Source organism: Protopterus annectens, chromosome 5.part1, assembly GCF_019279795.1.
Source record: "Protopterus annectens isolate FY-2018-M chromosome 5.part1, PAN1.0, whole genome shotgun sequence".
NCBI classification, from domain to species: domain Eukaryota; kingdom Metazoa; phylum Chordata; order Ceratodontiformes; family Protopteridae; genus Protopterus; species Protopterus annectens.
The window spans coordinates 283,643,974-283,669,599 of NC_056736.1; the positions used below are offsets into that span (position 1 = coordinate 283,643,974).

The 25,626-nt window shown below is 45.7% G+C and overlaps 1 protein-coding gene across 1 annotated transcript in view; it reads right to left on the minus strand.

Annotated features, from left to right (window-relative positions):
• Positions 1-25,626, minus strand: part of LOC122803149 (putative RNA-binding protein Luc7-like 1) — a 1,029,881-nt gene that overhangs the window by 208,020 nt on the left and 796,235 nt on the right. The window contains exon 4 of the mRNA XM_044072769.1: positions 14,785-14,961. Within this exon, the coding sequence (XP_043928704.1) occupies positions 14,785-14,961 (177 nt within the window). The remainder of the gene's footprint in view (positions 1-14,784; positions 14,962-25,626) is intronic.

Genomic DNA, 25,626 nt, shown 5'->3' on the forward strand with positions numbered 1-25,626 from the left:
ATACTGAAAAAACTTAATAGTGCGTTGGTTAAATCTAGCACAAAACCAACAGCCAGGCACGTTGTGATCAGGGCCTAGGCAAGGAATACAGTATAAATGGAAATCCTTATGAGGTATTTGCTTCCCTCAAGTAATACAATTATTAACTTTTGACATAGGTAAAAAGCAAGAAAAAAGTTTTCCCCAACGGGGTACTTAGAGTTTGAGTTTCAGAACCGAAGTCTTCATTAAAGCTAATATTTCAGTAGTCTGCCAACCAGCAGTTGCGAAATGCTTCTGCTTCAGGCACCGCACGGCAAGAAAGACTGGAGAAAATTGTGTAGGCTGCATGTTTTATACCCCTGACGACCTGACGTCATGGAAGAGAAGACAGCAACCGACGCAGGACCCAAGACTTTGGAATTCATGCCGACTGAGGGTAACCTGCCAGCAGATTACCCAAATGTAATGACTGCAAAAGAACATCAGTGTCCCCAAAGGTCAAGGATAAATTAAGATTGATAACATCAGATCACAGATTTTCCAAATACAAAGATAAAGAATTAAAACTGCTTCAATGTGTCTTTGGAACAAACTGGCAAATACTACACAACCTATGGTTGTGATCGGGGCCTAGGCAGAAGAGACACTGGGTATTCCCTGTCCTTATGTGGAATGTGTCTCCCACACTAGCACTCGTTCTTTCTGGATGACATAAAAAGGAACAAAAAAGAAATGATGTACTCACCATAACATTCCATCTGAGTAGACTTCATTTGTCAGCAACCTGTGGGTTCCTGATCCGATACAGATCCAAGCCGGTAGCTTACCACGCTAAAGATCCGAGCTCGAAGCTCCTCCCCCTTACCCATACTACACTGCAACCTCCTTCCAATCCTCAGATCGAGTTTGCCACCCAATACGTGACACACAACCACCTAAGCCAAAAAACCTGACCGAACACATACACCAGGCTCGTCAAATTCAGGACATCGTGCCCAAACAGAGAAATAACCATCAAGGTCGGGAGGAAAGCTTGCTGACAAATGAAGTCTACCTACTCAGATGGAACGTTATGGTGAGTACTTAACTTTATCTGAAGTAGTTAACTTCATTTGATCATCAACCTGTGGAACAGAGTCCCCAGCTACCCGAAATCTTCGAAGAACCTTAAGGAAGGATAATTTGGAGCACTGCAGAGCAAAAGGAAGCCCTTCCTCTAGACACCAAACCTAGCTAGCCCAGGTAGCTGCTGAGCAAATATCGTCCAGGGAAACTCTAGACTAGAATGCAGCAGAAGTAGCTATAAAACAGGTAGTGTAAGCATGAACCCCTTCTAGTACTGGTAATCCAAGTTCTTTATATGCTTCTAAAATACAAAGTGAAATCCATTTAGCTAGTGTCACCTTTGAAACTGGTTTTCCCAAAAAGTGATTGGCAAAGGAAATGAAAAACTGGTCAGATTTACAGAAGGGTTTGGACCTATGCAAGTAAAAACTAACTGCCTGTGAACATTCACAGCAAATGAAGTTTGTATTCCCCTTTATTTTGAAAATTAGGGAAAAAATACAGGCAAATGAATAGACTGATTAATATTAGATTCCGAAGCAACTTTAGGAAGAAAAGACTCGTTTAGTCCTGAGAGATACCCTATCCTTGTGAAAAACTAGGTCTGGGGGTTTCATACATAGTGCCTGAAGCTCTGACACTCTCCTGGCTGAAGTAATAGCCACCAGGAACGCAGTCTTCCATGACAAGAATTTCAAGTCAACTGATGCTGCGGGCTCGAACTGGGGCACAAATAAGGCCTGAAGAAGCAAAGTCAAATCCCACAGCGGGGAAGGATTTTTGATAGGGGGTCTCAGAAGAAAAGTACCTTTCACAAAACTCTTGCAAATTCTGGCAGCAGCTAGGGAACCTGAATTTTCCCCTACGTGAAAATGGGAAATAGCCGCCAGATGGACTTTTACTGTGGAAGAGCTGGCCCCTTGTTAGAAAATGAGACAAAAAAATCTAACACCGCTGGAACTGGAGAGGTAAAAGGATCCAGATTTCTCTGTGCAGCCCAAATGGAAAAACATTTCCATTTACTACTATAAACTTTTCTGGTAGAGGACTTTGTACCGCTACCGGGATGGATTTAACTGGGGAAGAAATCCCCAGAGTCCTGACAACTAATGGAACTGGAGCAACCAAGCTGCGAGTTTGAGGCTGTCCAAATTCAGAGGAAGAATTCCAGGATGACGAATAAGATCCGGAATGGGATCCAAGATCCAGGGTGGAGCTAGAAGAGGAGACCGCAGGCAAGGGAACCAAACTTGACAAGGCCAGAATGGGGCTATGAGGATAACTGCTCCCCAACAGAGTTTTCCTGTAAGAATTTTGTCATGAGAGGAAGCGGAGGATATGCATAAAGAAAACCAGGTGGCCAAGCATGGACAAGAGTGTCTCTGGGGCCTTCCCCCGTCGGGGGAATAAGAGTGAAAAACTCAATGCACTTTGCGTTGCAATGTGATGCGAAGAGATCGCAGCAAGGCTGACCCCACCGGAGGAAGATCTGTTCCACTACATAAGGGTTCAGAGACCACTTGTAAGGCGAAAGGATAGTCCTGCTCAATTTGTCTGCCAAAATATTGGACCGACCCGGAATGTGCATTGCTATCAGAAAGCAGTTGGTGGACATCACCCATTCCCACACACTCGTGGCCTCTCGACAAAGTGGATAAGACCTGGTTCCCCCGTTTGTTAATGGACCAGACCACTGACATTGTCTGACTGGATCGCAATAGTTCCCAGAGGAAGAGAGGTATGAAGAGCCTGCAACGCTAAAAGGACTACTCTCATTTCTAGAACGTTTATATGCAGAATGGTCTCACTCTGGAGTCCACGTGCCTTGGACAGTCCTGCCCAAACAATGACCCCCCACCCTAAGCGGGAGGCATCCGTGGCCACCGTGGCTTGGGGTGGAGGCGTAACAGAGGGGCGTCGTCCTTGCAGATCCTGGGATTGAAGCCACATCAGAATTTTTGCACACTTTGCTCAGAGGAATCAGAAAGTCTAGAGACTGATGTAGTAGAGACCATTGAACTTATAACGTCCACTGTAACACACACATATGCAGACGTGCACGAGGAACCAGAATTATAACTGCTGCCATGGACCCTAGGGCTCTCAGGACCAACTCCGCTGGGGGTGCAGGGGACTGAAGGAGCACCAATACATGAAGGGCCAGGCTGTGAAGTCTGTCTAGGGTAAAAAATTTCCTGGCCTGAAGAGAATCTATTCTTGCCCCTATTTAGTCTAGAGTTTGAACAGGTTGAAGGGAAGATTTGAGATTTATCGGGATACCCAGCCGAGTCGACAACTGAAGAAAGAAATTTCTGGTTAGTACAAGCTGATACCTTGTGGAGGCAGTGCAAAGCCAGTAGTCCAGGTACGGAAAGACCTGAATGCCCTGAAGCCTCAGGTGGGCCGCTACAACTGCCATGACCTTGGTAAATAAACACCCAGGGGGCTGTGGTGAGACCGAAGGGTAGGACACTGAACTGGCAATGACTGGCTTCTAGCCGAAAGCAGAGGAACCTCCTGGATCGCATGTCCATCAAGATATGGTAGTACGCATCCTTTAAGTCTATCGAGCACATCCAGTCTTCCTCCTGCAAGAAGGGCAGGATGGATTGTAGCGTGACCATCTGGATCTTTTCCTTGACAACGGACAGGTTCATTGGGGATAGGTCGAGAATCTGCCTCAAGTCCCCCGTCTTTTTTGGCACCAAAAAGAACTTGGAATAGATGCCCGATTTGGACTGGTCTGGGGGCACTTGCAGGATTGCTCTTTTTTCTAGCAGCTTTCTTGTTTCTAAAGCTGCCGCCTCCCTTTGAGTGGGTGGGACGTCTAGGAGGTACCTTGCGTATAGGGGACTGTTTATAAAGGGAAAAGAATAGCCTCTGGATATTATTCGAAGCACCCAGCGATCTGACGTGATGGACTTCCACTGGGCTAGGTGCCTCAAAAAACACCCCCCCTGACTGCCTCCAGGGAGGAGCAGTCGGGCAACCCCTCAGGGCTGCTGCGCGGGTCGGTCGGAAAAGGGTTCCCATGACCCAAATTCTTTGGTCCCCTTCTGCCACTGAGGGAGGAGTCCGGAGCGCTCCGGGACTGCAGATTTGCGGAACCACAGCTTCTTTTGCCCTCGCTGGTTCCTGGAGAAGGACCTTTGAGGGTTAGAGCAGTGGATCCCGACGGCTGACGGCGTTATCCCATCTTTCTCACTCTGGACAAGTGTATCCTGGACAGTCTTCATGAACAGGGTCGAACCGTCAAAACGGGCATTAGTGAAGGACGTCTTGAAAGGTTCCAAAAAATCGCAAAGCGGGAGCCAGGCATGATGCCTCATGGCAATACTGGACCTGGCTGCCCTAGCAGCTCCCTCGGTGGTGTGAGAGTAAACGCATGGACGTATTCGAAACAGACTTGATAGTGGCCATATGAGCAGAGAATGTCAGTTTATCCTCAGCTGAAATGGACTCTGGGGGAGACTCAGCGTACTCCTTCACGAGGTCATGCTGCAGTCTAATTACGTGGGCCATGTAATTCAGTGCCCTTATAGCAAAGGCAGCTGAAGCAAAAGTCTGCTTTCCAAGACTATCCATTGCCCTGGACTCCTTGTCCGGGGGATGAACAGAGGAACTTTCATGGGCAAGTTCCTTTTTGGTGGCCTCCACCACCATGGCATCAACTGGGGAACCATTACTCCAAGTGGGCTTGTCCGCAGGAGGGCTCAATACTTTGTATGGCCGTTTGGGTATTTGCTCTACAGTGTCCGGTTCCTTCCAGGCTCTGGTGGTAACTAGATTCACCAGAGGGTCGGACGGGGGGGGACACCCAAGAGGTAGATGGGTCTGCGAACGCCTCGTTCAAGGAAGGTTTTTGGGCGGACCAAACTACCCCACCCCCCGGCAAAGAAATTCCATGGTCTCCGAAGGAGCCATCTTTGGGTGGGTGATCTGGGGGAACCTTCCCCTTCCTCCAAGTCAGTATCCTCAGTGAGGGACTCAGGGGAGTCCGTGTGCATCCTTTTGCACTGGTATTTGAGAGGGGCCTCCTTTTGGGGACTCTCCGGGGAGGGCTCGCAGTCTCTTATTCCTCAAGGGGAACTGTCTGGTGCGTATCAGACCCAGGCTGTCCCTGGGTGGACTGGATGATGTTAGACAAACTCAGTTGCAAGGGGCGGATTTAGAGGAAAAGAGTGAGAGGTCTCGATCCTCCAGAAAGAACCCTCTCCACAGCATTGAAAGCAGAATGAGAACCAGCTTCCATGAAACTGGTGGTGTGGGTAGCCATTCCCCTCGGATCAGATGAGGAGATCGGAGCCAAGGATGTAACGGCCGGACCCAAGGAGATGGTATGCCCTGACCAAAATGGAACCGACAACACACATCACCTCGGATCAGACAGGCTCGAGGGCATGGCCAGTGTCGAGGTAGGAGGGACCATCTGCGCCAAACCCCTGACTCCAGGGCTACTCAGATCCATGGACTCAGAAACCAGAGCGTGGATCAGAGAAGGAGCTATCAGGGCAAATGTTGGAGCCGAACTCCCCACTCCGGCTGGGGGGGGGGGGGGCCAGCAACACTCCCATCTGCAATTGAGTTTGCAGGAACCTTATCATCCGGTCCATATCGGCGTCACAGAGGCTCCCTTGTGGATCTCGAGGACGCCACCAACACCAGCAGTGTGGGTCGATGCGAGGACTACCGTGAAGTGGGCCGGCCAAGCCTCCTCCTCTGGCTCCAAGGAGAATCGTGGAGAACGGAGGTGAGGGGAAGACACCCTAGCTATCTTTTCTGGTGTCGAGATCACCTTACTGGGGGGGGGGGGAATGGATCCAAGTCCGCTTGCCTCTTGCGACCCTCTCCCTGTCTCTCCCTTTCTCTCTCCCTGTTTACAGGTGGGAGTGAGAGTCAGGGACAGGGGGGAGGGCTGGATGGCTGAAAATGCTGCTGCAGAAGTACCTGACTCTGTGGGTAAAAGACCCGCCAGAATCAGCTTGGTCATGCGATCCCACAGGGCCCGGGGGTTAAAAGCTGCACAAATCTTGCAGATGGATATCAGATAGGGAACCCCCAAACTACGCAGTGTGACCATTGGCTGGTGGCAGCTTATAGCCACACACTGTGCACTTAGAAAATGTCAGTTTCTGACCTTTCCGACATGACCAACTTAGACAAGCTAAGTAATCACACAAACACAAAGGGCGGGAAGGGGAGGCCTACACAAAAAGTTCGGAAACTTTCGTATACCACTACACTATTTTTTTTTTTTTATATATATATAAATGCAAATCCCAGGGAAAATAAGGACAGGGTTAAGTGTTTTAGCACTCAAATGAACACACAGACTGAAAGTTAGATGAAAACCTAACAAACATGCCTGGAGCTCAGGAATCCTGTGCTGGTGAAGCTGCAGCAAATGAGATCTGGGGATTGGAAGTAGGTTGCAGTGTAGTATGGGTAAGGGGGAAGAGCTTGGAGCTCAGACCTTTAGCTTGGTAAGCTGCCGGCTCTGATCCGTATCAGATCCAGAACCCACAGTTTGATGATCAAATGAAGTTAACTACTTCAGATGAATAAATTCCCTAACGGGGCACTTCTCTGAGAAGACGGACGAAAACATTGGAAACTGCAAAACCGACGTTCGGTAGCTGCTGGTGGACGTCGGGGCACACATCTGGCTGGGATATCCCTCAAGTGAAGAACACTGAAGCAAGTGAATAGGACATCTGAAACAGGAGAAGAAAGTTGGACAATGAAATTTACCAACCATAAACCTCAAGAAACTTCAGTCACTCTCAAAAATGATGGAATGCAGATCAAAAATGATGGAATGCAGATAGGCATCTCTGAAATCTTGTGTAACAAGGACACTTTGGACGCTTAAACTGAAGTAGTGACTACAGATCCAATACTCTGAAGCCTGCTCGTTTTAGGAACTTGGTTAGCTTTAACAGGTACAAAATATCCTGGTACTAGGAAAAGCCCCGGGTAAAACCCTTTGCTTTACTTGTGGGGTGGGGAACTTACTGTATTGGTACCTTGAGACAGCATTTCTAACAGTTGGTGCAACTGGATATTTCTGTTGTGTTGGCATAGGAAGAATATATCTGCTTACATTTGTGAGGAAAATGAAAATCATGTACTTAACCATAATGCAAGATCCATGCTGTCTTTCTCTGTCTTAACCTGGAAGTTATCATAGCCAAAGCTGGCACATCAGAATCATTAGATGCTCACAGCTCCCAAAGCTCCACTCTCCCACAATGCTCTGTATGCCTAAATCTCTTCAGAGTTTGCACTACAGTACCTGATTTGCATGAACAACCCCCCCCCCAAAAAACAAAAAATAATGGATACACTAAAAGGGAACAGACTTAGGACTGATCTGCAAGGCCCACAAAGAGCCACAAATTACCAATGACAACATGGAAGGAGGGACAAGAAAAGGGATGGTTGTGATTGACAGATGACAACATGGATCTAGCATTGTAAGTACACAGCTCTAGCATTCAATGCCTCAACCTGTGAATCAGACTCCCCAGCCAGAGAGCTGAGAGGTTTCAGGTGAGAATATTACACAAAACAGTTGAGCCAAACTAAGTCCGGGATCTGGATTGAAAGTCTAGTATGTAATGGGAAACCTCGGACTGTTCCTTGGGAGAGATCAAGGCAAAAAGCTGCTGCATTTCATGTTGAACGATATTATAAAGAGGCTGCAGCAAGGCTAGCCCCAGTGGCTGAAAATATGAGCAGCCACTAATGGACTGAGATACTACTCGAGGCATTAATATGCTCCTGCTAAGCTTGTGTGCTAGAATGTTACATTTCAATAGTATGCACACTGCCACCAGAAAGAGCTGAAAGGACATCACCCATTACCACAGTCTCTCAACACAGGGGATAGGATTGGAGGTTCCCCTTATTTATGTACCAGACCACTGCCATGTTGTCAGTTTGGACAGCAATCACACCTTTGGGTAGGCAGTCTTGAAAGGCCTGCATGGGGACTGCTCTCATAGCCAAATCAATAAGGTGAAGATGGGACTCTGACTGGAACCAGGTACCCTTCAAAACGCACCCCCCAAACCAGGGGGGAGAGTTTGTTGTGGTTAACATTGTTGTGGGCTGAAGAAAAAAAAAATGACAGTAATTTCATCTAACATCAGCCACCATGATGTGAGGACAAATGTCAGTGAGACACGAAAATTCATTGGACGAGTTTATCTGACCACTGAACTGACAAGGTCCACTGTAATGTGTCATGAAGAACTTTGCAACAAGAGCAAGACAGTGAATGCTGGCTGCCTTGGAAGTAGGAAGCTTGAAGAGCCTGAAGTTTTATGGAGATCAGCTTCGAGGGAAGCAGCAAATCTGACTTGGCATCCAGCTGGCTTCTGATAAACTCAAGAGCTTGAAAATATTCCAGGTTGGATTTTTGAACCTAACAGTAATAACAAAGGACAGGCACAGATTGAACAGAAAAGTCCCTTCTCTAAACCAATGATGCCCTTGAAGTTGCCATACAGATCTTGTTCTCCAGGTATGGAAAGACTCAGAATCCTTGTAGTCTGAATCAAGCTACCACTAGCATGCATTTGTTGAAAATCTACGGAGCTGTGACGAGCACAAAAAGCAGTGCTCAAAAAGTACAGTTGTGCACAATTACCATAAATGTAGGTGTATTCACTGTTGCAGTCATCACATTTGGGTTATCCCTGCCAGGGAAGCCTTCAGGTGGCCCGAATACCAGAGGCTTAGTATTTCTGCGTCGGTTGCAGTTGCTCCAGGAATGACGTCAGGTCGTCAGTAGTATAAAATAAGGCAGACAACGTCATTACATCAGTTTTTCTTGCCCTGTCAGGAGCCCCCAAGAGGTAGCTAGGTTATGGTGGAACACCACCAGTAAAAAGTAAATACCAAAAATTCCTTGTGGGGGGGGGGGGCGGTGGCGGTCAAGGAGGTGGAGGGAGGGAAACCAGGACTGCAACAGTGAATACACTAACATCTACATTTATGGTAAGTGTACACAACTGTACTGTGTTCTTTATGTTTCACTGTTGCAGTCGTCACATTTTGGTTGACTCCCAAAGCTGAAGGAAAGGGTGGAGGCAGTCAAGATGACTGGGGGCTGGTTAGGATGCCCTGCAAGACTGCAGTGGCAAAGCCTACCCTGGATTTGAAGATAGGCAGGTGGTAATGCTTGGTGAAGGTATGAACTGATGTCCATGTTGCAGCCTCCAGGATGTCCCTAGTGGGGACCCCTCTGAGGAAAGCTGCAGAGGTGGAGGTTGCTCTTGTAGAATGTGACCTGAACCCCTTGGGGGGAGGGGGGGTGTTGCTTGTAGCAGAAATGGATGCAGTGCGCTATCCATTTTAAATGGTTTGTTTGGATATGGCTTTGCCCTCTGCTCCTGCAGCAAAACTGACTAGCAATTGATCAGTCTTACTAAATGATTTAGTCATGTCCAGATAGAATCTGAGCTTCTGTGCACATCTAGAGTGCGCAATATCCTTTCCCACTTGTTTTGTGGGTTAGGGAAAAAGGTGGGCAAATGAATGGATTGGTTGAGAGCCACATTGGACACCACCTTTGGCATGAAGGATGGGTTAGTCCTGAGAAAGACACTGTCAGCATGGAAAATGTAGGGCTCTACAGCCATTAGTGCTTGTAGCTTGGATACTATTCTTGCTGAAGTGATGGCCAGAAGCAAGGCTGTCTTCCATGAGAAAAACTTTAACTCTGCTAAAGCTGCTGGTTCAAAGGGGGACAGGGTGAGCTTTTCCAACACAAAGTTTAGGTCCCAAGCTTGGGTAGGAGCTCTTCTGAGTGGCCTCAAGTTGTTAACCCCTCTTAGGAACTTGTTTGATGAGAGGGTGTGAGAAAAGACGTGGCTCTGTGCCGAAATGAGTAGAGATAGCTCAGGCATGAATTTTAATAGAAGAAAGGGATAGACTCCTGTGTAACAGGTCAGCAAGGTAATCCAGGATGAGAGGGAGGGAGGGTTGTGCCGTCCTGGGTCCCTTAGCCTGGATCCAGGTGCAAAACCGTTTCCATTTGTCAGCATAAGACTTTCTAGTGCTAGGGCGTATGGCCTCACATATAACATCTAGAACCTGTTTGCTGAGATTGGCAGCTTGTGCAGTGGTCAGGGAATAAGCCAGGCTGCCAGATTGGGGTCTGCAATTGGGGATGCACGAATTCTCCTTCCCTCTGGTTCAGGAGTGTTGGGATCTGAGGGAGATGCCATGGTGGCAGAAGTGACAGGTGACAGCAGTGGGTAACCAGTGCTGGTGTGGCCAGTCTGGGGCAATCATGATTGGAAGGATAGAGCATCCACTTTCCAGGTCTTGCAGTGAGGCTCCCTGGTGCAGAACTTGCTGAGCTGATGGTTGGAGTGGGAAGCAATGAGGTTGACCTTTGGGGCGCCCCATTTCTGAGTTACAAAAGTGAAGGTTCTTTGGTCTAGCTGCCACTCGTATTGGTCCAGAAGATTTCTGCTTAAGTTGCCTGCCAGAGAGTTTAGAGCGCCTGGCAGGAATTGTGATAACAGGTGTAGTTGCATGCCTGAGGCCGTGTGCCAAAGGGCCATGGCGAGCCTGCACAGAGGGTACGAGTGAGTCCTTCCCTGCTTGTTGATATATCACATCACAGTGTTGCTGTCTGGTTTGATCAGTAGAGCCCCTGGGGAGAGGAGGGGTCTGAAAGCTGTCAGTGCGTGCTTGATGGCGAACATCTCTTTTTGGTTGATGTGCAGATGTAATTGTGGGCTCGACTGGCCCTGTATGCAGCTGCCATCCAGGTGTGCAACCCAGGCATTGTCCGAGTCTGTGGTGAGGGTCTGGATGGTGTGGGGTTGTGAGAAGGGTAGTCCCTTGTTGTGGTAGCATGCTGCTGCCACCAAAGAAAATCTTTCCTTAAGCAAGGTAACATTGGTATAAGAAATTCCAGGTCTTGAGAGTGCTGACACCAAAGGCTTTTTAAGTACCACTGTAGTTTCCTCATATGCAGTCTGGCATACGGAATGAGTAGAATGCAAGAAGCCATGAACCCCAGAGCTTGCAGTATTTTTCTTGTGGACAACTGGGGTCTGGTGGCTAGTAGACAGAAATAGGCTGTCAGGTAGGTTTGCTTTTCTGGTGTAAGGAATGCCATCTGGGATGCTGTGTCCAGGCTTACTCCAAGGAATATATTTTTTGGGTGGGTACTAGTTTGGATTTCTTTTCATTGATAGTATACCCTAGGGAGGTCAGTAGATCATTTACAAAGGCCATGTGCTTGAGCAGCTTTTCCTATCTGCCTGAATTAGGCAGTCTAAGTATGGGTACATTTCAATATTTCTTTGCCTGCAAAAAGCAATGGCCGGAGCCAGACATTTTGTGAAAACTCTGGGAGCAGTATGTAAGCCAAAGGGAAGCACAGAGAACTGAAAGTGCAGTGATCCTGCCTTGAAACTTAGATATTTCCAGCATGAGTCCCTGATTAGGATGTGCAGGTAGGCTTCTTTTAGGTCTAGGGTTGCTAACCAAGCAATCCCTGAATAGGTAGTAGTTGCTGGAGGGTGAGCATTTTGAATTTTGGAATCACCAGAAAGGCATTAAGAATGGATAGATTGAGGATGGGGCGCCATGTGCTCTCTTTTCTGGGTACCAGGAAGAGTCGGGAGTAGAAACCTTGGCCTATCTGTTCTGCAGGAACGTGCTCTATTGTCCTCATAGAGAGCAGGGAAAAGACTTGCTTTCTGGCTACCACCCACTGGTTTTGGGGAACATCTGGAAATAAAATCTGTATCCCTGGGATACTATGTTGAGGACCCAGCGGTCGTTGGTAATGGTGGCCCAGGTGCTTGCGTGGAAGGAGATTTTCCTCCTACGGGCAAGTGCGGGTGGGTAGAGGGAGGGGGTGGAAGTGGAGAGTCATTGTGAGTTCTTACCATGAGGGGGTGGCTTAGCACTTCCTGGAATGGTTAGATCTCTGCATTTCATGGGGCTACTGCCTGGGGGGCCTGCTTCCCTGGGGTCTGGGCTGAGATGAACTGGAGGTGACAAGAAAGGACCAGTGCTTGCATGGGCAATGCCTACTGAACCTGGGTGGCTGGATCTGCAGGAAGTCCTTAACTGTCTGCATAGATTTAGCTTTCTCGTCCATCTTTTTTAAGACCTCCTCTGCCTTGGTGCCAAATAAGTTGTCTTTGTGCAAGGCTGTCTCCAATAATTTGGATTTGACATGGTCTAGCAAGGGCTGTTCCTTAAGCCATGCATGCCTTCTAAGACAGAACCAGTGACTGCTGCCCTGCAAGATGCTTCTAGGGCATCAAAACCACATTGTAAGGTGTGCTTAGTTACTTCACTTGCAGAATGCATTAACTCTTGTAACTACTTTCTGCACAAGCAGGAGAAGATATTTTTGTTCGAGTTCCATGGTATTTTGCTGAAATTTAAGCATATGGAACTGACAATTTAATGCTCTAACAGCAAGATTATTAGAGGTGTATACTTTTTTACACCATCTGTCTAATGCTCGGGCATCCCTGAGGCAGTGGGAACCTTAGCAAAAGTTCCTTTATTTCCTTTATCCCCTTGAGAAATTACCTCAGGGTCAGCAGTAGGATTTTGAAAAGAAATTTGAGAGTCAGAGACTCTATAGTACCCGTCAGGTTTCCTGGGAGCAGGAAGGAGGGTGTCAGGAGTCAAACTACATTTCAAGAAAACATCATCCACAACATCCAAGACAGGAGGAATGGCCAGAGGTCTGTGCTGTGGAAGATATAAGAATTCCCAGAGTCTCTTTTTAAACTGTGGGAAGTGCAAACATTCTCATAGGAAATGCTCCATGAAAGTATATAGGATTCCCCCAAATGAAAAATCCTCGGATGGAGGCTAAAGGAATGGATTCCTCCACATCAGAATCCTCATAAGCAGGGAGGGGTTGCATGCCTTCATATTCAGAGAGTCTATATCACGTTATCAAAACTACACTGAATCAATAAAGGTCGAACTTTATTGATCAAAGTAGCAAAATTTCGAACGTAAAAAAATAAAAAAAAACTAACGTAGGCAGGGGGCAAGCTCCCTGCACCCCACACCCCCCCTACTTAAATATACCAACTCAGAGACCGCAGTACATTGAGGTAAACGGAAATCTCCCCCTTACAGAGATTTCCGTTTACCTGCACGATGTTGTGGACTTTCGACATTGTCGTGCCGACATCTTATTTGATATTGCCGGCTTACGACAACGTGAACTAGACCAGATTCAGATGCCTCAGAGTCATCGGACTCCTGTTCAGACAAAACTACTGGGGCCAAATCTCTGTTTTGGAATGGGTAGCTTTGCTTCCCAATCAGTATTATAAGATCTTCCATTTTAAGCATTTGAGAGTGAGGCAAGGAAGCAGGTGCCTGTGATTGGGTCAGTTTCTTGGGTGTGGTTCGTACCCTGTGCCTTAGAAACTCTGTAGTTTTCGAAAAAATGCTAGACGCGAAAGTCTGTGTCGAGAATCATTAGTGCGAAGCACCTCGGAAGCCGGTGCCTGCTCAGCAGGTCTGGACCCATTCAAGGTAAAGACATCCGCAGGATCCTTAGTCTATGGAGTCTCACGGCATACCAGACTCCGAAAGTGTCACAGTAGCGGATTGCGAATCCAGAAGCGGACATCAGGGGCTGAGCAGGGGATGTCTGGGCCTAAGCAAGTGACGCAGTAAGAATGAAAGTGTGTGTGGTATTTGCTTTCCACAGGCGAGACAATTGTTAACTTTTTCTGACATCGGTTAGAGCAAGAAAAAAAGAATCCCCAGCACTTAGCTTTAGAAGACTTCAATTTGGTAAACGAAAACTCAGGTAGTGGCTGACCAGCACACGTGCGAACTTGTTTATGCTTCGGGCTCATTGGCAAGAAAGACTGATGTAATGGCGTCGGCTGCCTTATTTTACACTGACGACGACCTGATGTCAGTCATGAAGCAATGGCAACAGATGCAGAAATACTACGCCTCTGGTATTTGGGCAGACTGAGGTCTACCCTGGCAGGGATAACCAAAATGTGATTACTGCAACAGTGAAACACAAAGAACATCTGGTAGTGACAGACTCCTAACCTAAAGTGCAGGAATCCCCTGAAATACCTCACTATCGTTGGGTGACAGCAATCATCTTTGCAGTCTACCAAGCACATCCAATCATCCGTCAGAGATAGAATGAATTACACACAGTCACCATCCAGAATTGGTCTGTTTTACACAGGTGCAATTTGCTAAGGTACAAAACGGGCGTGAAGCCCTTGGTTTTCTTTGGCACTAAAATGGCTCTACGTAAGACCCCAGATCTTCTTTGGTCTTGTTGGATCTCTGATGACTCATTTCTTAAGCAGCTTTCGAATTTTTGCTGCCGCTTAACTTTGCTGATAGGGTAGAATATCTGGAAGGGATCTTTGTCTCAAACATGGGATAAACAGAAGATAATGGTGCAGTCTCTGGAAACAACAACCAGGCAGCAAACGTGATGGCCTCACAATCTCATAGGTGGAGAGCTAAGCACCCTCAGATTGCCATCCGAGTGTAGTAACTGGGCTGGACTCTAGCTTCTGCCTGGCAGGAAATTCTAAGAGTCATTACTGCAACAATGAAGTACGAAGATCATCTGCAACTCTCTGGATATATCCTTGAGAAAATTTAACACTTTACCATTAGCAGTGCAACCACCAATAGCCCATGAGACTTAAAGCTGTAAAATGATAGACAAAATATACTCACCCTAAGATGTTCCAATTTTTCCCTGATCTGTATGAACCCCAAATGTAACTTTCCTCCAAAGTGGTCAGCAAGCCGACGATCATTGTCATAAAGACCCAGGTATGCTGAACAAACCTCACACACTCTAAGCTTTTGTTGCTGAAAGCTTGATGCTGGCATGGAGTTATAGTATTCCTCCTACATTAAAATAAGCAATAAAATTAAATTCAACCCACGACAGAAAATGCACAAATTACAAACATCTCCAAGCTGAAGGCCCGGGTAAATGGACAGCATGTTACCAACTCAAAGATAAAGCTTTTGACTGACACCTATGAAATGCAACCTTTTAAAATCCACTAAAATGATTTTACTTATTTTACATTTGTTTACTGGGAGCATCCAGCTGGGGCCAGAAAGCAGTTTTCAGCGGTGGCCTGGGGAGAAAAGCTCCACTACAAAAAATTTTTTGAAATCACATGTAGATAGGCAACACCTAACAAGTCACTAATACAAACTCTCATGCTAATGTTTGTTATACAGTATCAAAATAAAAAAATATACAAGGTACAGATGAAGTTAACATATGAGCTGAAGAAAAAAAGTTATGTACTCACCATAACGTCCCATCTGTATTGTTGACTTTTCATCTTTCCTCACATGTGGGTTTGGATCAGAGCCCTCGGATCAGACTCTGCCGTTAGCAAGCTCATGGCAACCAAAAAGCTCTTCGGTACCTCCGCTTACCCACAATGCACATCTCCCCCATTACCTCAGATCTTGTTTGCTATAATTATAATAGCAGGAAAAGTTGTTTGGTATTTAACACACAAGAGCATTAAGTGAAGCGATTTCTGGAGTCTAATAAAATGTAATCGAACCCTAGAAATAATCTTCCCTTTCAACCAGGAATCCAAGGATGGAGGAGAGATGAAAAATTGACAATACAGATGAAACGTTATGGTGAGCATACAACTTAATCTGATAGTCAATTTTTCATCTTCTCCTCACACGCGGGACAGAGTCCCAAATTACCTTTATCCAGGGAGGACTCACGGGAGAATGTTCCACAAAATCATCGTGCCAAAGGAAGCCCTTCCAGTGGAGACCAATGCAATTTATAAGAATTGAGAAAGGTATGACGGTTTGCCCAAGTGGCAGCTGCGCAATCATCATCCAAGGAAGCACTGATGTGGAAGATCGCAGTAGCAGCCACTTGTCTGGTAGAATGAACCCGAATGGACTTAACAGGCTTTGTGCCTTTCGAAGTGCAACTAAAGGAAGAAATACAGCTAGAAAAGCACTTAGATAAGGTAACTTTGGTTACTGGAAGGCCTTTACTAGGTCCAGCAAATGCAATGAACAGCTGTTTTGCTCTCCAAAACTCTGACTCTATGCAAGTTGAAACATAACTGTCAATGAACATCCAAGAGATGCAGAACATATTCGTTCTTATTTATAAAATTAGGGAAGAAAACTGGCAAACGTATAGTATGATTAAAAGCTCGTTTGAGAAAACTCTGGGCAAGAAAGAAGGGTCGGTACACAGAGAATGTTATGTGTATGAAAAACCAAATACGGAGGCTGAGAAGACAGAGCTTGAAGTTGTGACATCAGTCTCGTTGATGTGATGGCTACCAAGAATAGTCTTCCAAGAAAGATACTTAACCTTACAAGTTGCTGCAGACTCAAAGGGGGGTTTGAGTAATCAAATGAAGAACCAGATTTAAATCCCTAGGGGGAGGATGGGTCCTTTGTATGGAGGTTTCAACAACATGGCCCCTGGTAAGGAAGCTTTGCAAAGTTTTTGGAATTCAAGGATAAGTTATTAAACCCATCATGAAAATTCAAAATGGCTACTAACTGCACCGTAACAGTAGACACTGCTGCTCAGTTATTGGAAAGGTGGGCTAGAAATTCCAGAATGAAATGAACGGAAGCCGTGACGGGATCCATGTCGTGTTTGGGCCCAGAGTACAAACCTCTTCCATTTAAACCTATATAGTTTGAGTAGACGGCTTATGGGATGACATCAAAATATGATGGACCACGGAGGAGAGCATAGGTTGTCTGGTATTCAATGGAAGTGGAGTAAAGTACAGTTTTGTACCTACCATAAATGTAGATGTCCGATAGGAATGCATCTGCAGTCCTTACAAATGGGTTGTCCTGTCGTCAGGCAGCCCTTCGGTCGGCCGGATTCCAAAGTCTGGGTCCGGCTTCGGCTGGTGTCGCACTTCACCCGATGTCATCGCTGCAGTTTTTCGGGTATAAAGGCATCAGCCGACGCCATTTTCCTCAGTGTTTCTTGCCCCAGATGCCAGGTGCCCTCTTGGATGGCTAAATTTGGATAAATGCCAATGTTTCCAAAGAGTAGAGGGCAAACACATAAAATAAGCATGTATGTACATATATACAAACAAATACACCATAATAGATCCCCCCAAGCTAGCTGAAGGATGGCAAATACCCTAGGAGTACCTCAGAGGGGAAGGTGGTGGTAATCCTGACTGCAGATGCATTCCTATCGGACATCTACATTTATGGTAGGTACAAAACTGTACTATGTCCTTCAAGGATGCATCTGCAGTCCTTACAAATGGGTAGAATACCATAGCTAAACTAGGGGAGGAGGAAAGAGTAGAGATTATGGTGTAGCTAGGATCCCTTGCAAAACAGCAGTGGCAAAACCTGCTCGGGATCTAGAGTATAAAGGTAAATTGTAATGCTTGGCAAATGTATGCACGGAGGTCCAAGTAGCAGCCTCTATAATGTCCTTGGTAGCCACTCCTCGTAAGAAAGCTGTGGTAGTGGCTGTAGCCCTTGTGGAGTGAGGCCTGATGTTCTCTGGCGTTTTCTTTCCATGGTAGGAGTAATAAAATCTAATACTATTTCCTATCCATTTGGAGATTGTCTGTTTTGAAATTGGTTTTCCTTCCTTTCCTGTTGCATATGCTACCAGAAGCTGGTCAGTTTTTCTATTGGACTTGGTCCTGTCCAGGTAGTAGCGTAACTGCCTATGTACATTCAAGGTATGTAAGAGTCTTTCTCCCCTGTCCTGTGGGTTGGGGAAGAATGTAGGTAGGTGGATAGCCTGATTTAATGACACTCTAGATACCACCTTAGGCATAAATGTAGGATTTGTTCTCATGGACACTCTATCTTGATGGAAGATCAGGAAGGGTTGCACTGCCATTAATGCCTGTAGTTCAGAGACCCTTCTTGCTGAAGTTATTGCCAGCAGGAAAGCAGTCTTCCAGGATAAGTATTGTAATTCTGCTGTTGCTGCTGGTTCGAAAGGGGGAAGTGTCAATTTTTCTAGCACAAAGTTCAAGTCCCATGCTGGCAATGGTGGTTTCCTGGGAGGTTTTACATTTTTAATTCCTCTCAGAAACTGTCTGAGCAGAGGATGAGAGAAGACAAGAGGATCCAAGCTGTATTCTGCTGAAATAGCTGATGCATGTATCTTGATGGAAGAGTAGGACAGGCCTGTATGGAAGAGCTCTGCCAAGTACTCCAGGATGTTGGCTATGTTTACCAGTGTCACATCTTTTCCCTTTGCAGTACTCCAAATTAGATATCTTTTCCATTTTGCTGCATAATTCTTTCTTGTTGAAGGTCTACGAGCCTCCAGGATTATATCTTTAACCCTTTGGGATAAATTTGGGTTAATTGCTCTTATGTAATGTTCCAGGCAGTCAGCTGCAGAGTTTTCAGGTTTGGATGCAGGATGTTGTAGTTGTTCTGTGTTAACAGTAATGGGATCAGGGGTAGTGTCCATATTTGTTCCCGAGACATGCTCCTCAGCAATGGGTACCAATGTTGTCTTGGCCAGTCTGGAGCTATCAGAATGATCCTTGGACGGTCCTCTGATCTTCAGAAGCACCTTGTGCATCAAAGGAAGTGGTGGGAATGCGTATGCTGTCAGATTTTTCCAACTGAAAGATAGGGAGTCCACCTTCCAAGCAAGTGGGTGGTATGTCCTTGTGCAGAATTTCTTTAGCTGGTGATTGAGTGGGGATGCAAACAAGTCTATTTGTGGTAATCCCCATTTTCTTGTGATGGCTTTGAAGATGTCCGGATGCAGCATCCATTCGTGGGCATCTGTGGTAGTTCTGCTTAATATGTCTGCTAGAATGTTTTCTTTTCCCGGTACAAAAATTGCTTGTAACTGAATGTTGTAGCTCAGAGCCACATCCCATAGGTCCAGTGCCAGCCGGCATAGAGGATATGAATGTGTGCCTCCCTGTTTGTTGATGTACCATATAACTGTGGTGTTGTCTGTCCTTATCATCAACTTGACCTTCCTGGAGAAATGGTCTGAATGACTGAATTGCCAATTTTACTGCCAGCATTTCCTTTAGATTTATGTGCAGGCGCAGCTGGTCTCGAGTCCATAAGCCTTGTATGCACTTGCCCAGCATGTGTGCCCCCCCAACCGAGGTCTGAGGCATCTGTCGTGATGGTTTGGCTTGGTTGACTGTTGCAGAAGGGCAATCCTGTCTTTGATTGACAGGCCTGAGCCCACCATAGGAACTCTTGCTTCAGGCATGGGATTATTGGAATTTTGGTTTCTAGGCTGTGCTTGTGTTGGGACCACTAATTCTTCAGGTACCACTGTAGCTTTCTCATATGCAGTCTGGCATGAGGGACCAGAATTATGCAGGATGCCATGAAGCCCAGGGCTTGTAGTACTTTTCTTGCAGTTAGATGGTTCTGCTTTGTTAATGCCAAGAAGTAGAGAGGTAGTTGCTCTTTCTTTTCTGCAGTTAGGAATGCCATTTGTTTTGATGTGTCCAGCTCTGCACCCAGAAAGGTTATTCTTTGGGATGGAATCAGCCTTGACTTTTTTATATTGACTGTATATCCCAGGGCTTGCAGCAGGTAAATGACTCTGTAAGTCTTCTGTTAGCTTGCTTTTGTTGTCCACTTGTATCAGGCAGTCCAGGTAGGGATAAATTTGGATCCCCTGAAGTCTGCAATGAGCAATTACTGATGCCAGGCATTTCGTGAACACTCTGGGCGCAGTAGACAAGCCAAAGGGCAATGCTGAAAATTGATAATGCTCTGATCCTGCAAGAAATCTGAGGTATCTTCTGCAAATTGGTCGAATGGGGACGTGCAGGTATGCCTCCTTGAGATCTAGAGTTACCAGCCAAGACTCCTTGCCCCGCATGGGAAGAAGCTGCTGTAGGGTCAGCATTTTGAATTTTGGAACAATGAGGAATGTGTTTAAAGCGGACAGGTCTAGAATAGGTCTCCATTCTTTCGCTTTTCTTGGTACCAGGAAGAGTCTGGAGTAAAATCCTTTCCTTGCTCCATAGATGGTACCTTTTCCACAGCTCTCATTCTTAATAGTTGAGATATTTGCTTTAGAGCTTCTGCCCTTTGAGTAGGTGGTAGGTTTGGCATTCCTCTCTTTCCTGGTAGAGTATGGAAATGGAACCTGTAACCTTGGTCTATAGTTTGCAAAATCCATTTTTCCCTTGTGATGCAATGCCAGTTCTTTGAAAATAAGATTAGCTTTCCGCCTAAGGGTGCTTCTAGTTGTTCCCTGGTAGGCGGTGCCACAGCCAAGTCACTGTGATTGAGTTGTCGTAGTGGTGGTGGCTGCGTCTGTGCCTCGCTGGTTGTTACCTTGCCACTGGCGTCCCCTGTAGGCACCCCTGGATTGGTTTCTGCCTCTAGAACGCCTATTCCTGCCTCTCTGTGTCTTAGAGGAGTCCGGAAAGGACCAATTCTTGGAGGGTCAGTTCCTGCTAAACCTTGGAGGTTGAACCTGTAAGAAATCTTTCACTGTTTGTACAGATTTCGCCTTCTCCTCCTTCGTTTTTAGTACCTGCTGTGCAGGGGAACCAAATAAATTGACCTTGTCCATGGGTGCATCCAAAAGCTTTGATTTGACATGGTCTGGTAATGCCTGTTCTTTCAACTATGCATGTCTCCTGATAACTGTGCCAGTCATGGCTGATCTAAAGGAAGCCTCCAGTGCATCATAGCCACATTTTAAAGAATGGTTACTAACCTGCTGTATGTTATGTACCATTTCCTGAACATATTTTTTATCTAAAGATTCTTCAGAGGACAGCTTTTTAGTTAACTGGTCAAGCATAAACTCTTGATATTGAATCATATGAAATTGGCAGTTCAAAGCCCTAGCTGACAAAGTAGCAGAGGTGTAAACTTTTTTACCCCATCTCTAAGGACCTGGATTCCCTTTCAGAGGGAGGGGTTTTAGTAGAAGTAGCTGCTACAGCTTTAGGGCCCTGGGAGATAGTCTCTGGATCTGCAAAGGAGCCTTGTATAAATGGTGATGAGTGTCCGGGACCCTGTAGAACCTATCGGGCTTAGCAGGAGCCGGAGGTAATGAATCAGGAGCAGTGCAAGCATCATTTAATGCATCATCTACAACAGAAAGAACTGGAGGTATAGCTAAAGGCCTATGTTGTGGCAAATGTAGAAAGGTTCTAAGCCTTTTTCTGAGTCTGAGAAATCTTGGCCCTGCCACTGAAATTGTTCCCTCATAGCATGCAAGGTTTCCCCAAAGGAAAATTCCTCAGGAGGAGAGGCTGAAGGAATGGACTCTTCAGCATCAGAGTCTTCGTAAGGAGAATAAGGAGCCTCAGGAGGGTCTGTATGTTCTGAGTCATCAGAGGAATCATCTGTGGATACTGGCTCAGGGGGCTCTGCTCTAGGCCTCTTTTCTGGAGGTGGGAGAGAGGTCCTGTCTGGATGAGGCTGGGATCCACGAATTAAAGAAATTAGATCCTCAGCCAAAGAAAGCATATGGGAGCTGGTGCTGGGCCTGTGTGAGGGGGGTTTGGCAGGCACCGTTTTTGAAGCTTTGGCTGCTTTAGCCCTGGCAAAGGCCTTAATAGACATGGCTGCTGGAGGCCTAGCAGCTCCACGTGCAGGGGTTGAAATATCCAGGGGAATAGTGTCTGATAATTCCTGAGAAACCGCAACAGAAGGTTGGATTTCAGAAGCAGATTCTACCAGGTTAGAAGAGGCCTCGGTAGAAGGCATGGTTTCGGCTGAAGAAAGAACCGCTTGCTCGGTTTCGGCCGAAACCGAGATACTCGCGGTTTACTTAATCGCGGTTTCGGCCGAAACCGCGGACCGCGAGTGTCGGTCCTTTTCTTTGCGTTTTTTGGTAATTTGCATTGTCGGAGGATCCGACGGCATAATATAGGCAAAATCAGAGCCGAAAATCTGTTCAGCAAACTCTGACCGACGTCTAAGCGTCCGTCGGTTAAAAGAAGCACAGGCTAGACAAGCTGCTACATCGTGGTCTGGGCCTAAACAATGTATGCAGTAGGAGTGGAAATCCTTATGAGGTATTTGTTTCCCACAAGATAAACAGTTATTCACTTTCTCTGACATCGGTTGAGGCAAGAAAGAGTCCCCAACGGGGTACTTAGCTTTTTAGAAGTCTTCGAAGTAGTATTCGGTAGTAGTATTCTCTGGATCTGACCGACCGGCACTTGCGAACAGCTTCTGCTTCGGGCGCCACGCGGCAAGAAAGACTAAGGAAAATGGCGTCGGCTGATGCCTTTATACCCGTAAAACTGCAGCGATGACATCGGGTGAAGTGCGACACCAGCTGAAGCCGGACCCAGACTTTGGAATCCGGCCGACCGAAGGGCTGCCTGACGACAGGACAACCCATTTGTAAGGACTGCAGATGCATCCTTGAAGGACATCCAAGATGTTCGCTTGAGATTATGAAGTTTGGTATGAGTCATTCCTGTCGGATGTGACAACAGGTCTGGAAAGGCGGTCCAGAATCCAGGGAATCTTCTGTAAATGAGGCCAAAGAGAGAGAAACCAGATGTGTTAGGGTCATATGGTGCAATGAAGATTATTGTCCTCTTCAACCTTCTGGCTTTCTGAAGAAACCTGAGGATCAATGGAATGGGGGGGGGGGCAAAGAATTCCAGAGGGGGATCATGTATCAGAGAATACCTCAGGGATGTTTACACGGGTGGGGGAATCGGGCGAAGCAGTTGCTGCATTTGTTTAGGAAAGCAGGAAAAAGGTCACAGCAAGGCTGGTACCATGTGTGGAAAATATTCTCCGCAACATTCTGATTGAGGGACCACTCGTGTGGCATGAAAATGGTTCTGGTCAGCTTGTCCGCTATGACTTTGGATTGCCCAGGAAAGTACAGTTGTGTACGCTTACCATAAATGTAGATGTTCGAGTCTATTCACTGTTGCAGTCATTACATTTGGGTAATCTGCTGGCAGGTTGCCCTCAGTCGGCCTGAATTCCAAACTCTTGGGTCCTGCGTCGGTTGCTGTCTCCTCTTCCATGACATCAGATCATCAGGAGTATAAAACATGCAGCAGATGCCATTTTCAAGTTTTTTTTGCCCCCGAAGTCAGGTGCCCCCAAAAAGTTAGAAAAAAAATACATACCTACATATATATATCTATATATATATATATATCTATATATATATACATCTATATATATATATCTATATATATATATCTATCTATCTATATGTATATATATATATATATATATAGATATATATATATGTATATATATATATATATATATATATATATATATATATATATATATATATATATACGTATGTATATATATATATATATATATATATATATATATATATATATATATATATATATATATATATATACATACATATATATATATATATATATATACACACACACACATATATGCATCAATATAAACTTTATCTTCATCTACAAGCAAATACATCACATAAGGTTGTAGAAGATAGAGACGGAAAGATAAACTTCAGAATGACAGGGGGATGGCGGGAGGGTAACCTGGACTGCAACAGTGAATACACTCCAACATCTACATTTATGGTAAGTGTACACAACTGCACTATGTTCTTCGTGTTTCACTGTTGCAGTCATTACATTTGGGCAGAATCCCAAAACTATGGTTGGGAGGCTGGAGCTAAACAGCATTAGGAACGGCTATTAGGCCCTGCAGAACTACAGTGGCAAAGCCTGCCCTGGATTTAGAGTAGAGAGGCAAATGGTAATGCTTTGTAAAGGTGTGAACAGAACTCCAAGTAGTAGCCTCTAAAATGTCTTTGGTTGGTACTCCCCTTAGAAAGGCTGCTGAAGTCACTGCAGCTCTGGTGGAATGAGACCTAATGCCCTTGGCCATAGGTTTGCCATGGTTTAAGAAGCAGAAACTGATGCAGTGGCTTATCCACTTTAAAATGGTCTGCTTTGATATAGCCTTGCCTTCTGATCCTGCAGCATATGTCACTAGTAATTGCTCAGTTTTAGAGCTTTAGTCCTGCTCAAGCAGAATCTTAGCTGTCTGTGTACGTCCAAGGAATGCAAAATTCTCTCCCCCTTATTATGCGGATTTGGATAAAAGGTTGGCAGATGAATTGTTTGGTTAAGAGCCACACTGGAAACCACCTTATGCATAAAAGTAGATTTGCCCTCAGACACCCTGTCTGGGTAAAATATTATAAAAGGCTCTACAGCCATGAGGGCCTGTAGCACTGAAACTCTTCTTGCTGAAGTAACTGCTAGTAGCAGAGCTGTTTTCCATGAAAATATCTTTATATAAGCGGTAGCAGCTGGTTCAAATGGAGGCAGGGTGAGCTTTTCCAACACAACTGAGGTCCCATGCAGTCAGTGGTGCTCTTTTAGGAGGCCTTAAATTTTTGGCTCCTCTAAGATACTACTTTAGTAAAGGATGAGAAAAGATTAGTGGCTCTATTATAATGAGCCGAAATGGCAGAGGCATGGATTTTAATTGATGAGAAAGATGGGCCTTTGTCAAGCATCTCAGTTAAGTATTGCAAAATCTGAGGAATATCTGGTTCTGCTGTAATAGTTCCTTGTGCTCGATTCCAAGCACAGAATCTCTTCCATTTGTCGGCATAAGATTTTCTAGTACTAGGCCTTCTGGCTTCCAAAATGACATCCATCACAGCTTTACTGATAGGAGTAGTCTGTATGACTACATGATCAGCCATGCTGCCAGGTTCAGAGTCTGTAGTTGACTGTGCAGGATCAGATTGTTTTGCTGGGACAGTAGCTGTGGTCTGAGGCAAGGTCCAAGCTGGGTATTGAGACAAGTTCCTTAGGATTGGGTACCAGTATTAGCGGGGCCAGTCCGGGGCAATTAGTATCATGTTTGGTTTCTCTTGTCTGACGTTTAGGAGGACCTTGGGGAGAAGAGGCAGAGGCGGAAAGGGGATAGGCTTTTCCAACTGAAGGATAGGGCATCCACTTTCCATGCTTGTCTGTGATAAGTCCTTGTGCAAAATTTTTTCCATTGATAATTTTGAGGAGATGCAAACAGATCTATGTCTGGGCTCCCCCATTTCTCTGTTATCATGCTGAAGACTTGTGGATTTAGTTTCCACTCGGATGAAGTGAGTCCTTGAATGCTGTTAGGGCATTTTGAACAGCTAGCATCTCTTTCTGGTTGATATGTAGAAACATTTGTTTTGGTGACCATATGCCCTGAATGCATCTTCCTGCCATGTTGGCCCCCCACGCATAATCTGATGGGTCTGTTATGGTTTGGCTGGCAGGGGGTAGAGTGAATGGCCGTCCCAAGTTTTGGTGACATGCCTTTGTCCACCATAGAAACTCCTGTTGCAGGCAGGGAATGGGAGGAATCATTGTTTCCAGACTGTGAGAATGTTGACTCCATAAAACTTTTTAGGTACCACTGAAGCTTCCTCATATGCAGTCTTGCATACGGAATCAGTAGGATGCAGGATGCCATGAAGCTCAGACCCTGCAGAATTTGTCTTGCAGAAGACTAGGTTTTTGTTGCCATCAGTTTGAAGTAAGTAGTCAGTTGCCTTTGCTTGTCTGG